This window comes from Gastrolobium bilobum, unplaced genomic scaffold (genome assembly GCF_033153095.1).
Source record: "Gastrolobium bilobum isolate Gb01-03AN ecotype WA unplaced genomic scaffold, APGP_CSIRO_Gbil_v1 utg23025, whole genome shotgun sequence".
NCBI classification, from domain to species: domain Eukaryota; kingdom Viridiplantae; phylum Streptophyta; class Magnoliopsida; order Fabales; family Fabaceae; genus Gastrolobium; species Gastrolobium bilobum.
Window position 1 is genome coordinate 113,130 of NW_026895869.1, and position 17,100 is coordinate 130,229.

General features: G+C 32.5%; 2 protein-coding genes across 2 annotated transcripts; both read left to right on the forward strand.

The window, feature by feature from the left end:
- The first annotated feature begins 766 nt into the window (after positions 1 to 766).
- Positions 767 to 4,631, forward strand: LOC133296509 (growth-regulating factor 1-like). Its single transcript, XM_061495508.1, has 4 exons — positions 767 to 1,253; positions 1,967 to 2,179; positions 2,841 to 3,234; positions 3,597 to 4,631. Exons 1-4 carry the CDS (start codon positions 872 to 874, stop codon positions 4,489 to 4,491), a joined length of 1,884 nt encoding a protein of 627 aa, XP_061351492.1. The 5' UTR covers positions 767 to 871; the 3' UTR covers positions 4,492 to 4,631.
- A 3,573-nt stretch (positions 4,632 to 8,204) lies between these two features.
- On the forward strand, positions 8,205 to 11,989 carry LOC133296510 (replication protein A 70 kDa DNA-binding subunit B-like). Its single transcript, XM_061495509.1, has 11 exons — positions 8,205 to 8,354; positions 9,205 to 9,466; positions 9,536 to 9,632; positions 9,752 to 9,876; positions 10,358 to 10,442; positions 10,521 to 10,653; positions 10,745 to 10,902; positions 10,991 to 11,114; positions 11,209 to 11,391; positions 11,496 to 11,582; positions 11,678 to 11,989. Exons 1-11 carry the CDS (start codon positions 8,205 to 8,207, stop codon positions 11,987 to 11,989), a joined length of 1,716 nt encoding a protein of 571 aa, XP_061351493.1.
- Positions 11,990 to 17,100: the final 5,111 nt, after the last annotated feature.

Consider the following 17,100-nt stretch of genomic DNA (forward strand, 5'->3'; position numbering starts at 1 on the left):
AACCCACCACTTCTTTGGCCTTTTAACTTAAAGAAGAGTGAGAAGTATCTTTGAAACCGCTAGCGGACTTTGCAAGGCAAACTAGAACAACTATTATATAATAATCACTACCTCTCTTCTTTTTACTGTTCCTATCTAATAACTATTAATACCTATTTAATCCACTTGAATGCTTAGAAAATGAAAATTTTAATATTTATATTATCCACGTCGCTTGTCCATTTTCAAATTTAGAATTTACTTAATTAAAAAAAAAAAGGACAAATATTATCGAACCTGGTGGTGAATTGGTGATAGCTAGCTCTTGCATAAAAAGACATTAACATCCTTCTCAGTCCAGCTACATTCCATGATTTGCTTTGTAGGTTACCATAAATGCCCTCTCCCAGAAGAGACTAGAGTAGACCGTGACTCAAAACAAAGCTACTATACTATACTATAATAACAATAATAATATACTAAATTCTTTTGTCATGAAATTTGGTATTATGGTACTTCAAAAAAAAAAAAAAAAACAAACTTTTTTCTATTAGTGTGTCCTAGAAATAAAAAAACATGTCCAGTCAGTTTCTTCCTCCCCCACCAGTCTAATCTCTCTCTCTCTATCTCTATCTCTATCTCTCCAATTATTTTATCTTTGTTAAGACATCAACTCCCAAAAAAACAAAACCAGTCTGGTTTCTAGTTTCAGCTTAGCTTTAAGGTGTCAAGCATATCTTCTATTTCTATTTCACCCTCTTCTCTGGTCTCTTCCTATGAGGTGTGTTTTTCTTTTTCCAAAGGGAGCTTGTGTACTATTGTTGTCGTCGTCTTTGTAACAGTAAGAGATGTTCCATTTCGCTTGCTTGATGCTTGTCTAGTTTTTGGAAGGATGGATCTTGGGGTGGTGGGTTTGGATGGGTTGGTGGGTTCAAACACTGGGTTTGTTTCTCTAGCTTCAGATCCTGAACCAAAGCATAAGTGGTATGGATCTGGGTTCAATAAGCAAGAAAGATCTGGGACCACTGAAGATGAATGGAGAAGCTCCAAACTTGCTAAGACTGATGATATATCTGCCTCTAAAGCAATGTTGCTTCAGCAGAGGAACTCTTTGCTGAGATCTAATGCCACTTTGTTTTCTGATGGACAGCACCAAAACCAAATGCTTAGTTTCTCTTCTCCAAAATCAGAGCCTTTGTTGGTAGACAAGGCCACCCCAAATGCTACATTACCTTATTCTTACCACCCATTCTCTAGTTACAGCAGAAATACAGGTAAATATATCTATATCACATAGCAATAGCATTTTTAATTAAATATTATTTTTTTATTTTTATTTTTTTAAAAAGGGGGGTTTGTGTTTTGGATTACGTTGGATGTTTGTGCTGTGGCTAAAATATGGGGTTGTCACGGTCTGATTCTACAGTAACGGTGGAGGGTCTTTTCATGGAAATATATGAGTGGTCTCTTGTTTTTAAAGTCATGTCAAGAGAAAAAAAGTAAAACGAAAAATTCTTCCCAAAAATCTGCGTCTTCCCGTTTTAGGGAGAGGGAGTTTAGTGAAATTTTGCACAGTAAACTAGAGGGTACCAAAGGAGAAAAATATAGGAAGCCAGCTTAGAGCTATATAGTATATATTGGAGCAAGAGAGAAAAAAAAAAAAAAAAAGGTCCAAAATTTGATTGGTTCTGTACTCTCTTTCTCTGAAATCTTTCTTTCCTTTTCCATATCCTCATCACACCAAAAAAGTTGACTTGAATGTTATTTCTTCAAAATCAAAGGAGGGAACATCTATTAAATGTTTCACACCATTGATGAAACACCCTATGTCTTATGCTGCCACTCCTCTTTTTTTTTTTTTTTTTTAACTTTTCTTTTTGGTTTTAAATTCTTAACTTGGTTGTGAAACGGCTTTTAAACCTGTGTTTCCATGTTTCCATTTCTTGCAACGTTTGACCTTATCTTGTGGGGTATATATCAACAACAGGTTACAGTTCAGGAATCATGCATGGGGTTAATACTGGTGCCAGAGGGCCATTCACTCCGTCTCAGTGGATGGAGTTGGAACACCAGGCCTTGATCTACAAGTACATATCAGCAAATGTGCCTGTACCTTCTCATCTTCTCATCCCAATCAGAAAAGCGCTTGATTCTGCTGGCTTCTGCAACTTCTCAACCGGACTCCTTAGACCCAATGCATGTATGTTAATGTTCCCTTGCCTTGCCTAATAATATTCAAGATAAAGTTCCTTCTTTTATATTTATATATATATATATATCCACAATATTAGATTTTCATAGCAAAAAATCATATTCAGTGTCCACTAAAAACTAAAATAATAAATTAAGGGTATGGGGAAGGAAAATTAAAGCTAAAGTGACCCTATAGTGGCTGTCTACTTACTGTTTATAACTTTGACCTTTCAATAGTTATCCCTAGATTTGGACCTTTCTTTTTTCTTCTGTCTTTCTCACTTATGTAAAGGACAAATAAACTTCCTTATTCGTGTGTTTTTGATGAAAAAAAAAAAGAGAATCCAAATCAAGTTGTCCTATGCTTGTTGGTTTTCTATTACTTTCTGTCACAAATAAAAATACAGTTTTTTGGTTGAACCTGAAAACTAGGATGAGACTTATAGTGGACAAGGTTAAAGAATGAAGTTTAAAAGAAAACTTTAAATGTTGATATACAGTTATGTTAAAAACTTAGTAGGCAGAGCTTTATTGTCATTGTGATCCTATTCAGCAACTTTAGAATTGGACTAATCTAATAATTGATGAATGGATTGAGAAATTAAAAAAGAAAAAAAAAAATCAATTTTTGATAATGTTTTCCTTTTTTTATGTGTTTTTTGGTGCAGTGGGGTGGGGAGGTTTCCATCTGGGATACTCGAACAACACTGATCCTGAGCCAGGAAGGTGTAGGAGAACAGATGGGAAGAAATGGCGGTGCTCAAGAGATGCCGTTGTGGATCAGAAGTATTGCGAGCGGCATATGAACAGAGGACGCCATCGTTCAAGAAAGCCTGTGGAAGGCCAATCAGGCCATGCCCTTACTGGGACCACCACCACCACCACTACTATTACGCCAAATAGTTCAAAGCTCATCCCTAACAACAATGCTTCCTCATCCTCACTGTCTATTGTGGTGCCCGGTAACAGTGCATCCAACAGCCTTACCTTTGCACACCAAGAACCTAAGAATATGCACCAGCCTCTTGCATCTGATGCTTCTGTCGCCAACACCATCAACAGGTGAGAGGAACCAAAAAAAGAAAAAATGATAGAAAAAGGTCCTGATTAGCATCTTTCTATGTTTCACTTTATGTCCCCAATTTTAGAACTGTTCTCAAGTCAGCTGATTTGTGTATTTATCTTTTCTTTTGGTTTAGGAGTTTATGTACCCAATTAAAAGAATCTATTTATTTCATCCTTTTGGGGGGGATAGTGACTGGTCAATGTTAAAATAATGGTTGAGATTCTTCTTTTTTTTTGGGTGGGGAAAAGATGGTTTAAGGCGTGTGAAATTTTGTTACTTTATCTAAGTGTAAAGGGTGCTTTTTTCTTTTTTTAAATTCAGGAATTGTGATTGTTGTGATTGTTTGCTTTGCATGCAGGATGTTTATGAATAACAAAGAGAGCAACGCGAGTGAGAGAATGCAGGATGGGCCTGCACTTCCAATGCTGCCTCCAACCCTTGAGCTGAAACCAAAGGAAAACCACTTTATGATTGAGAAACAGCAATTCCCATATGAAGAGTCCTCAAAGAGTAACGAGTTTGGGTTTGTCACTTCTGATTCCTTGCTTAACCCTTCTCAGAAAAGCTCCACCTTGCTCACTAGCAGAAGCTTTGGTTCTTCACAAAACCCCATTAACCGAGACACAGAGTCCCAACATTCCCTACATTCCCTTAGGCATTTCATTGATGACTGTCCCAAAACACAGTCTAATAATCATCATCATCGCTCTGGTGGTGTTTCATGGCCTGAACTTGACATGCAGTCAGATAGGACACAGCTTTCAATTTCCATCCCAATGAGTTCCTCGGACTTCATGTCATTCACTTCCTCACCCACCAATGAAAAGCTCACATTGTCACCTCTTAGGCTATCAAGAGAATTAGACCCAATTCAAATGGGTTTGGGTGTGGGTGTGGGAAGTGGTCTCAATGAATCAAACACTAGGCAAGCTAATTGGATTCCAATTACTTGGGAGAGTTCTATGGGTGGTCCTCTTGGAGAGGTTCTGCATCTTAGTAATAACAACAACAATGCAAGTGATCAATGTGTTAAGAACTCCTCTGCTCTCAACCTTATGACTGATGGGTGGGACAATAGTCCTCCATTAGGGTCATCACCAACTGGGGTATTGCAAAAAACAGCATTTGGATCACTTTCACATAGCAGTGCTGGGAGCAGTCCAAGGGCAGAGAACAAGACTCAAGAAGGGGCCAGCTTCTGCAATGACCTTCTCGGTTCAACTCTTGGGAATGCTTCTTCCTCTTTACCATAGAAGAAAAGCAAAGCCCTTGTTGCACTTGAACTATAAAGAAGCCATGGAAAGGAGGAAAGAACTTTTTTTTATATATATAATATATGTTAAATCTCAGAATTTCGAAACATGTGTTATTTTATTTACCCTTTACCCCTCATAATATTTATGTGTAGGATTTTGGTTTGGTTGACTTTGTTTTTTTATTCATATGTATTCTGTGACGTTTTGGCAAGTTTGTATTCAAGAGTAACTGATGTTGTTGGTTGGAGTGTGTGGTCTTGGTTTTTAAGGACATGGCTAGGTTTTTGGGTCAAGTGGGGACTCTGATTGCATGACTTTGCCTTAAATATTAATGGGAGTTACTAATCCGTGGGACTCACAACACGCACGTAGAAAAAAGGGGACAAAAAGTTAATGCAAGGAACACAAATTTTGTCGTCCTTTTAAATTGAATATAGGTTTCTGATTCCCTAGTTTGAACTCGCTGTTTTTCTTCCTCAATGTTATTATTTAAGATTGAATTGGCATTCAGGACCACAAGCTTTAGCTGCGGTCTTTTTCACTAGTGTTCAGAACAACAAAATTAAAATTAACGTCATTTAAGCCTTTTGGTTTCACGGAGTTCGACTGGTCTGGTTTAAATTTTGATAATTGTTTACTTTTAAAGTTACTTCATTTTCCTCTTAATTTTTTTTTAATTCATATTTGTCCTTTGTTTTGAAATATCATCAATGCTTTAGTCACAACTTTGTCAAATTTAGTACATATTTTTTTGGGTTCTTAATAAAAATTACGGGATTATTTTAATTCTTAAGAAAAAAAAGTTGACTTGTATTCTCTCTGAAATTCAAAATAGATATAATTAGTTGAAATCGTGGTTCATCTGAAATTCAAATAAGATCCATGCTATTATGGATTCAAAAACCTTTGAAATTTATTTACAAAAAAAAAACCTTTGAAATTCAAAGAAGATCCATGTTACCATGAATCTTTTTTGAATTGCAAAGAAATCACGAGTCAACTTGTTTTTAAAGGATTAATTTGGGTGTGTGATATTTGTTGAAGATCTAAAGATTACGTTACTCAATTTATTAACAAAGTTTGTCTATATAACATGACGTGACAAGTCTATCATTTTGTTTATAAATCTCGCTCAGTATTACAAAGAACTTCAATTTAAAAACCTAAAAAAAAATTAAAAATGACATATTTCAATCTTTTGAAAAAAAAATTAAAAAAATTAATGCATAGAGATAGATGGAAAAAAAAAAAAAAACTTAAGAGAGAGCATACCTTAATGTATGACCATACGGGATATTTTCAGGTAACTTTTTCAAGTGGGCATCGTTGGACAAAAGTAGAAGTGCAACTTGGGCAAACAACTGGACCATAAAACTTGTATCGATCCCTTTCCCTTCTCTCTCACTAAATTCATGCTTTGTATTTGGATGGGATTTTACATAAAGAAAGAGTGATCAGATACGGAGGAGACTATTCTTACTTATTCTCTTTCTTTCATCTTTAAATTGACATTATCTCCTTCTAAGAATTGAAAAAAATAAATATAAGAGATATTGCAAGGGACAAGCAAAGGGAAATAGAGGGCGTAATCTACTTGCGTATATGTGTGTGTAAACTAATTTGAACATTTATGAGATAATTGATGAACCGAGTAAGTATTAGATATTGGGTTTGGTGTTTTTCATTTTAAATGACATAAGTTATGTCATTTTAGGAGAGAGATAAACACAAAAAATAGAAATCATGAGAGAGAGAAAGTGGGTGATTTTTTTTTAATTTAAATTTTAAATAAAAAATTTTATTTTGTGTCTATCTCTCTCTTAAAATGACATAATTTTATGTCATTTAAAAAGACAAACACTTTTCCTTTATATATTATTATCAAATGCAGAAGAAAATTACTTGAGAAGTAATTAATGATATTATATATTTTTAAATATTGATTATAAAGTTTAAAAACATATAAAGTATTTATTAGGTCACATTAGTTTTAGTTAATTATTTAAATTATAATATATCATTCTTAAAGTATAATTTTGATATATTATTAGTATAAAATATCTTTTCACACTGTTTTCTAACTTTATATTAACACCTCGTAGTAGATTTGATTTTGGTAATAAGTATAAGGGATGCTGACCTTATTAAATAATATAATAATACATCATTAAATACAAGTGTAAAACATTTTTACACTGCATAAAAATTTCTTATTCTCCAAAGAGTCATACAGTATAGATAAACTTAAATAGTGTAGGCAGATATTATAATAAATTAACGAACTCATATAATTATAAATATGAATTTTTTATTTTTCTTTATAAAATTGTAAGTGTGTTTGAATTAATTTATTTTGTTTTAAAAGCGCATTTTACTCAAATATTTTTTTTACGGATCAGTTCAAGAGATATTGGGCTGGACCACATATGGTTGAGTCTAGTCCAATAGTGATATGAGAAAGTCTTCTCCGGATGGATGTCGCCGCGAGATACTTCTGCATGATAGATGAGTTGGAGTTAGATAACTTTGTTTGACTGAGACAAATGTGGGGGGAACCTTCCGATGCTCAAGTCAGTGTTTGGTCAACGAGCTTTAGTAAAAATGGATAAGATGATTATACCTGAGTTTCAAGCCTCCATTATATAGTGGTTAGATGTCCTGGTTAGGCCACCTTAGTATGGCTCCATTGTATCTTATACCAGGACTGTGGTGCCTTCTGCAGTCTATCCTGTATGCAGAATGCCTATTTATAGGCTATCTTTTAGGTACACCTGGAATCATGTGTCTGTCCTTTAGCTGTTAGCTAGTAGGATGGCTTTAGAGTTCTAAGTTGTTATTGTAGTTGTATGCCTACAAGATGACGAAAACGCAGAATGGACGCATTTCCTTAGCCTTTAAGTTTTGGTTGTTGGGCTTCTTGGACCATATATGGGTTGGACCTAACATCTCACATGGGATGGATCCAGATCGGTTGCCCTCAACCTATTGCTCTTGTTGTTAACATGAGGAACATGATGCATTATTAAGTAAGATTATTCATTTGTGGAATCATTCCATATGTATGTTGTGAGATTTAAGTGGATTACCAAATATTTTAGGTTGGTAACTGTCACTTTGCTGCTTAGGAATTGGTTGATTATACTTAATTTGTTAGTTTTAATCATAATCTTTAATATTAGAAGAGAAAAGCCACTGGAGGAAAGTTTTGACAAGTGGCAGCTCCTCCTTCAATATCAGAATTGTGTTCACACTATGAGTTTCTTTTTATAGAAACTTTTATTTAAGAAATATGTCTTTTAAAAAGTGAAATGTATTACATTTATGCCTATTAATTTATTTTAAATTTTAAATATATATCTGCTGATGTGTACTAATGATGTTTATGTTATCTATGTTGGGAGTTTACCCAAACACGTCATCTACTGCCATTCTCTTGCTGTTATTTATTGTTTCGGTTATCAAGACGGTGAAACCCTTCCTATCCTCCCTACGTGCTGCTTCAGGATCATCGATTGGGCACAATACATCTGCAATGAATGTTTTTCATTTATCTATGCAAAACCGTTGGTCTTTCTCTATGAGTATTGAGCACGCTAGGTTTAAGGGTATTCCTTCGTCATTTATTATGACCTTCTCCTCATTTGCAATTGTTCTTCATTCTTCCTTCCTTTCCATTGTGTTGCCAAATTATCTGATTCAAAATCTCTCAAATGGCTGCAAAAGTTGATGTTATCCGTGATTTGACCCCATCGAAAGAGCAATGGAGAATCAAAGTCAGGGTTATCAGATTGTGGAGGCAACCGAACTTTCATCGACCGGAGATGGGCGAAAATGTGGAGATGGTTCTAATTGATGATCATGTATGTTTTTTTTTCTTATTTATATTGTTTTGGTCAGTTTTTGTTGTGGTCATTTTTCACGAAGCAGATTTATCCTTTTGTGCCACTGTACTATATATTCGGAATGTATTACTTTCATGTATTTTATATGTTCTGATGTATTGATGGTAATGGGGTTAGTAAAACTTGGTTATGTTGTATACAACTGTAAGTGAATGTTTTAAATTTTCCTGAAGCCAACTATGTTATATGGTTTTTCCGCCTTTGTTTTAACTTGGTTCTGCTATATAGAACTGTAAGTGAGTGTTATATCATAACAACTTGATGCTTCTATGAATTTTTTTATATTCTATTTATCATCACATTTGTTTATATTCTTTATAAAGGTAGCTTTGTATCCTCCTGTAATGGTGTCTTATGATTTTCGATTGAAGGAATAATTTGTTCCTGTATGAACTATATTGTATTATTGGGGATCCATAAGAAGTATTAAATAATGTCTTTTCATATATCTCCTGGGCCTATAAACTTATTTAAACCATGACGCTTATATGAATGTTATTTAGATTGTATTTATCATATCCTTCCGCACCTCCTGCTTACTTACATTTTAACCTTCCTATATTGTCATTGGATTTGATTAATTGTTTTGACTCTAATTTGAGAGAATGGAACAGTTATGTGTTATTCATAATTATGTTTTTACAAAATATTTTTTGTATTATATTTCTTGCATGAATATGATTAACCTTTATGAAGCTTAATTAGGTTCGAAAGCAACAAGGACTCAGACATTATCATTTGATGCACTTATTACATTTATTTTTCTACTGTTTCTAATAATCAGTAGATGCTTCCTGCTTTTTAATAGGGTGGCAAGATTCAGGCTACTGTCCGCGGGTCATTGAGGATAAGAGATCAATTAGCAGAAGGTGGAATGTATGTCATACGTAATTTTGGTGTTGGCCTTAATAATGACAAATTTAAGCCAACACAACATGAGTATAGGCTTACTTTCAATTTGAGAACTGTTGTGACACCGATTGTTGATGCCATTCTTCCTATTAACGGTTTTTCATTCATGGAATTCGAGGATATTGAAAGCTATCCTAATGACACGGCATGTTTAGTAGGTAACGTCTCTTCCATTTCTTCTAATGCACTTTTATTCTTCTATAACTACTCATGCAAATTATTTGCAGACGTTATTGGATTTCTCTGCGGAATTGGTGACTCTAAGGAACACATGGTATCTGGAAAGAGGACAAAGATGATAGCTATTGAGCTCGACAATCTTAGGTTTTTTTAATTTTTTGGTTTTTATTTATGCTCTATTGTTTATACTTCTGAAAGTGTTTGATCATTTCAGTTGTGTTATACGTTTTGTATCTCACACAGTATGTTCACTTTTTGTCAAGGGGAGGGAGACTTAATTGTTCTTTATGGGAGAGCTATGCAGAAGAGCTTATTAAATATAATAGTGAAAATTCAAACAAGCAAACGATCATCATCGTTCAGTTTGCTCGAATGAAAAAGTTTATGGGTATTTTTCCATCATTCCTAATTTGCTTTTTGATTTCTTTTTTTATTCATTCTTTAAACATTAAAGATAAAAATATATTTTCATACTTTTCATGCAATCTGCAATTGTGGGACCTGATTTAATTTAAACCAACAGAGATCCTTCTGTGTTTTTTTTTTTGTTTTTATTATATGCTTCCTCACCTCCTATTTTCTTAGATTTTAACCTTTCTATTTTGTCATTTATTTTGTTTAATTATCTTCACTCTAATATGAGAAATTGGAACAGTTCTTTTTTATTGATAACCATGTTCTCTATCAGAATGCTATTTTATTGAACCTTTATGGAGCTTAATGAGGTTGGAATAGAATGTAAATAATCGTATTGATTTTATTTTAACCAATGCAGATCCTTCTGTGCTTCAAATTATCATTCAACTAATTCTAAAAATTTTGTTCTCTTTGAGTAATAAAAAATAAATTACACAATTGTTTATGTGTAGGTAAAATGGGATTGTCTAATACAAAATTTGCTACAAGACTACTTTTCAATGAGGATTGTGCTGAGGTTGAAGCATTCAGATCTAGGTTCACTTCTGAAACTGATGTATTTTTTTTCTTCTGTTGTTCTATAAAAATAAGTCAATTAATGTTCTGTATACACAGATTTCCTGATGCACAGTCAGACAGTGCACAGAAACTAATGCAGCATTCAACCCAATCAATTAATTCACAATCAGCTGGTTTTTGGAAAGAATCTGCAGCAAAATTTATTTGTGACATCAAGGATTGTAAGGAGGTAGTAATTGGTATTACATTTAGTTCTCTTTATTTAATACGTTAAATAAAAATCAACCTCCATCTTGATTGTTAATGTTTGGTGTAATTAGGCTATGACATGTGTTACGTATGGCACAATCAAGGGCATTGAATCTGCTTTTAATTGGTGGTACAAAGGCTGTAAAAAATGTACACATTCAGTCTTTGAAGATTTTGGAAAGTGGTATTGCAGAAATTGTGACATTCATCTGCCTACTTATCATCCAAAGTAAGTCTTTTTGTTCTTTTTTATTATTCATTATTATGCCTTACAGATGTAACTAATATTTGTCCAAAATTGTTCTTGCATCTTTCAGGTTCCGTTTGCAAGTAAGGGTTGTTGATGGCACAGACTCTGCTTCGTTTGTTTTGTTTGACAAAGATACAACAAATTTATTATGCCTTTCAGCTGCTGAATTGCGTGAACAGCATTTTCAGAGGGCAAGTGTTATATGTCTTATGGTTTAATCATTCATTATATATGCTGGTCCTTACATCATCCCCTTTGACTGTTAATTTGCATATTTAAATTTAGGGTGGTGACTTGGACAAATACCCTCAAGAGATTGATGCTCTGATCGAAAACTCATATCTTTTTAAGATTAATGTCAAGAAAACTAATATTGATTCTTATGAGGAAAGTGCTTACCAAGTGAGCAGGGTTTGCTCCGATGAGGACATAATTCAATCATTCCTCAACGGTCAAATGGATGGACATGTAATTACTTTTAAATTAAGATTATTTTAACGATAATGTATTGGGATGTAAGTCTTCCTGTGGTTATGCATAATTTTTGGTAAATGTGAAACTCTTTAATGCAGGGATCAGTGCATGATGAACAACTTGGTGTACTTGAAAACACTGTTAGCCAAGTAGGGGAGAATTCATCTACTGTTCAAAAGACTTTGGTACATGCTTAACCTTATTAGTTATCTTTATCTTGCTTTTTTAATATTTATCAATGTTTTATTTTTAATGCAATATGATCTTTAATAATATACAGCAATTCAACGAAGAACATGAAGACAATGATTATTTGGATGTAACTCCTACCAGCAAACTTTCTGATACTTATCATACAAAAAAAGTTGATGATGCAAATATGGTTTTGGATTTGGTGGCAGTAACTCCTCCTACCAAACAATTAGACTTAAGGAAGACAAAAGCAGTTGAAGATGCAAATTTGGGTACTAATTTGCTGCCAGAAAATCCTGCCAACATATTTGCAGATACAGAAAGCGAAAAACCAGTGGGGGTTGCGGATTTGGTTCCATGTTTGAGACCAACTAAGGCCATAAAGATTGAGAAGGATTGATCATAATAGTTTTTATAAACTTCTGCCATGCTGTGGATTGCTCTTTCAGGCTATAATTTATGTCTTTGTCTGCATGATTACAAATATTGGGATTGTTGTGTTATTGTTTTTATGTTTTTCTTGCAGTTTGGTTTCTTCAAAATACTTTTCTACCCTTTATTCGTAAAGCTTTGCTTTTTGGTTGTATGAGACAGATTTTGATTGTTTGATTCTACTAAAGATTTGTAGGGTGTAATTCATGCTACACATACTTTAAATCTGTCATTTTGCTTATTGTTATCTTTTGGCTCCTTTATTGAGTACATTCAATGTGGATATGGTAACCAATGGTTTACCATTGTCATTGTCATCTTCTGGCTCCTTATTAAACCTTGTGGTTTAATGTTGACAAAAATAATGTTATATGTGCGAGAAGAGGATGTTTGCATATCACTAATGATGCACTTTTATACTCAGTTGGTTATGAATTGATTCATTACAATAGTTATACTCAAGAATGTAAGTGGTTTTCAACTATAATCAATATCAATCTTCAACAACAAGCAAAAAAGACATGTCAGCAAAATCAAAGTTAGAAATACCACCCGTGACTTTTTTATAAATTGATTTTCTCCTTCAATTCACAAGCATTCAATTTATTTTTCATAAATACATTTGAATAAAGATTCTCCTGAGGACATACTTTGCCTCTTTATATTTTGCATCTCAGTGTACAATGCCTTCACAAGATAGAACATATTTTCTAAAAATTATTAAACAACAGCAATTAATATTAGTATTGACGTCATGCAAGAATTCATGTACATGTCATAATAAGCGACATTTCATATTTCTTTTAAATTATGAATATAAAATATAAACAACATGAAAATGGTTTTACAAGCAAGTAACACAAAATCAAACTATATATTTATTAAATTTTTATTACGATTGATAACAAAAATTTTATCTACAATTAAAAAAGGTAGATAATAACAATTGATATCAAATAACAATTTAAGTAATAGTAACATCAACATAGTTTCTATTAGTATATTTTATAGGGTAAATGTAGACCTTACACTGAGAAAGTGTACTATCAAATTTCAGCACTGCTATTTATCATTCCAATAAACGTTTAAAACAATATTTATGAGGCTCATTCAAACTTTTGGTTTTCTTCTCTGTTTTTTTCTCAAAGTCGTGGATTTGCTGATTGAGTCTAAGTGGAAGCCATGCTATTGTCGTTATTAGTTATTAATATATGGTAGTTATACAATTGGGATAAATATTTCTCGCAACCTAAGTTTTCTTTGACAACTTATTTCTGACGATAGTAGTACAAACAAAGACCTTGGAAATGTTCTTGAAGTCATTCAAACTATTTCAATGCATGAAAAGAAATAACGAAAAAACCATAAGGGATTGGTATTGAACTTTTGCATTACACTTTTCTACAACTATTCAATTTCTGCCACAAGCATCTCATGCATTGTAACATTAAACAGAAAATTTTAAGTCCTATAATTGTTTATGATTTCCAGGTAGTCATTTGATCTGATTATTGTAGGCAAATATATTCCAGCTTTAATACTGCATTTGCATAATCAACAAAGGCCATTGAGCACCAAATAAAAATGGGGCTAAAAAGTTTTTTACACAAAATAGTTGACAACATGATTTGTACAAGTTATTAATTAAACCCCTTTAACCATTTTTTGGTCTTCATCTATGATGACATTAAGAAAGTAAAAGATGAAAACCTACACTTCACTTTCTCTACAAGAACTAACCATATATCAACCGCAGCATTGAAAATGAGATGGAACTAACCATGCTTACAGGATTTAGTCTTCTACTGGATTTTGGTATAATAGCCTACCTAACTAACTACATTTCACATTGTTAATTAAATTTTTAGTTACTATACAGTTTTATTTATTTTCTTTTTCACTGTCTCTTGGATTTTACTTCCATTTGTTGACTTTTTGAGAGTGAGCCTTGACACCTTTCCAATTTCTTCATTTTACTAATCTACAGACATGAATCAATATAAATTTTGGCGATCAAATTAAGACAAAGCTAGCTTATTTTGAACTTGTGTTTTGGGATTCAAAATTTCATAATGCATGTTCTATCAAATAGATCCAATAGGAAATTTGTTGTTGTCAAATATTTGAAGGTTATAGTTTCGTTAGCAATTTGTTGTTGTTGTCAAATAATTATTAATAATTATTTCTTCTATCAATCATACTTCTTTGTTTCATATATATTACCAATGATCAATTACATGCAGAATAAAACTACTGGGCACGTGTTACTGCAATTACATGCAAGGTGACATGTAATTGCAAGCAAAATGACATGTCTTATGATAATGAAACAAAGTTATATATTCATACATTTCCACGAATTAGGTCTTCAGTATTAAACAATGATTATGTAGGTAGTAGCTTCATGTTGTCATTGTTTCGGAATGGTAGGGGAAATTCTTACCATACTAACAGAACACTAATAATCATTTAATATAGTTTTAAACAGCTAAATTAAAAAAAAAAACCTGCAACAACCTACACAACTTATTAAAAAGATATCGATATATGTTAACGTGACTTATAGAAGATGCATGTTAATGTGAATTTCATACATGAAAATGGGAAGGAAAATAAAAAGCACAGTATGGCAGCTTCACAATCCAACCTTCAGCTATTAATATTTTTATATCATCTTAAGAAAGTAGTAATTTATGGTTTTTAGATATCTCGTGTAATAAATAATTTGACTTTATTTATATAATTAATTAAAACATAATTAATATGAGGTGTATGTCTTCCAATTTTTTTTTGTGTTATCCACTTAGGTTCAATAGTAAACTCAATAAAATTATGCCATGTGACACGGTAGCAAGAGACGAGAAAATTTTTGGTATAACCAGAATTCCGAACTCGATATTTCTTTTTTCTTTTTACTCATGTTTTTTTTTATATTTCTTTAAATCCAAATTTTTTTAATAAAAAAACCCGCAACAACCTACACAACTTATTTAATGCTACTAATTCTAAAAATTATGTTACAGACAAATTCTTGGGACTCTCTCGTGCCTTCACTCATCCTCTAATGCCCCTTCATTTCCCACTTATGGAACAGACACTTTATTATTGACTAAGTTACATAACAAAGAACTGAAAAGTCACTTAATCGTGCCACCAGACCTACAAAGAATGTTTTAGCGCCAAAGTTATATAACAATGAACTGAAAAGACAGTAAATTTGCCAAAACAAAGGTATTTCAAATAAAGGTCAAATTATTACTAATTAATATATACAACAAAAGGGGAAGTGACTTTTCGTTTTCTGACATAAACGATATTCATCTACTGCATTCCTACCACCATCCCGTTGGATGATTGTTTGCCTCCATGTATCAATCAGTTAAGAAGAAAGTAGAAGGTTCGTTATTTCTCCTTTTTCATTTATGGTTTTGTTCAGTTCATTAAATCTTTAACAATGATTGGTTCTTGAATATATCTATTACATATATGATTTCATTTTTGCAATCCTCATCTCATGTTTCATTACTGTGTTTATAATCTCAGACTCAATACACGTATATGAAATGTATGATCTAATTTTATTTTAACTTACCTAGCAACTAAATTACTATTGCATATATTGGTTGAAAAGATACTTGCTCCAGCATCACAAGTCTATCCTCAACAAAGGTCGATTAAAGTATGGAAAAACCATTACATTGAAATTAAGTTTTGAAATCTGAAATCCCCAACACCATAATTACTGGAACCGTTTTGTATTGTGCTCATTGCAATTACTAAGAGATTAGCTCATAAGACTGCTCAGGGCGCACCATAAATGTGAATAATGAATTTGCAAAACTTATCAATCACATTCTGCAATAAGGAATCAGATAAGATTAGCTGTTGGTGTTAGAAGGTCATAAGGCAAAGAATCTATCACCATCTATAGTAACAATTCATAAAATGATTTCCTCCTACTAAATTAACAATTTCCCAAAATCTCTAATTATATTGAAAGATCAGATAACAACATAATAATAACACTACCAAAAAATCGTGTTTGTCTAGAAGCTACAATCCTTAACCATTATACATAAAACTAGATATTGAGTTCACTAAAGTAATGAAATGTTCCTATGTTGACTTCAGTGAATAAAATCAGATCGATCTTTAGTTCAACTTAATTGAACCATAGTGTTCTTGCATAGCACTCTGTGTCTTTTTTGGCTGATTTAATATTTTAGAAGTTTGTGTCTATTTTTCCTTTTTTTAAATTGTGTATGTGACAATGTCTGTCTAAAGTCACTTTTTTGTATGAATGAATGTTTGTTCGTCATGTAATGTGTCATGAATTATTGTTGTTATCATGGTAGATAATCCTATTTCGTTTTTTACTACATTCTTTCCATGCAATGGTTTTTTACTTTTATCACTTTGCATCATTTATTTTGTTATTTTCTGCTTATAAGATATTACCATGAAACTGCAATATAAGAAGCTGGTTCTGTATTAAATTGTTTAATTTTAGCTGTATGTTGCTACCAAATGGTTTCTGCTCATTTAAATATTACATTCCTCTCTATCTTTTTATTGGTCATTATTTTTTTTTGTTGCCATCAGACAATGTGTCTAAACTCACTTTACTGTAGTTTTGTTTTGGTCAATCTAATCGGTTAAGAACTTCATTGCAGGGAAAGGAAAACAACAACAATATGTAAACCCATCCATTGACACATCAACTCCATTTCCAACATTGAATTCAATAGATTGTTCCATTGTTAGGCCTGCTCTATCTCATTATTATCATAGTAGTAGTATCACGCTGTAATATAACCCACTGTAATAAATTTATCCTGTTGTTTGCAGATGAATTCAGTGTCAATTTGTCGTCTGACAGTTTACTTTCCCAAACATCAAGTCAATTGCTTAATAAAACATCTCTCAGGTAAAAAACATTATTATGGATTTCCAATTTGTATATTATTCTAAATATATTAAAATTAATATAATATATTACAATTTGTTTAAATAATTGCATGAGTATCTTTTTATTTTTACTTATTTCCAGGAAAACTCATTCAAGAGAGAATATGCAAG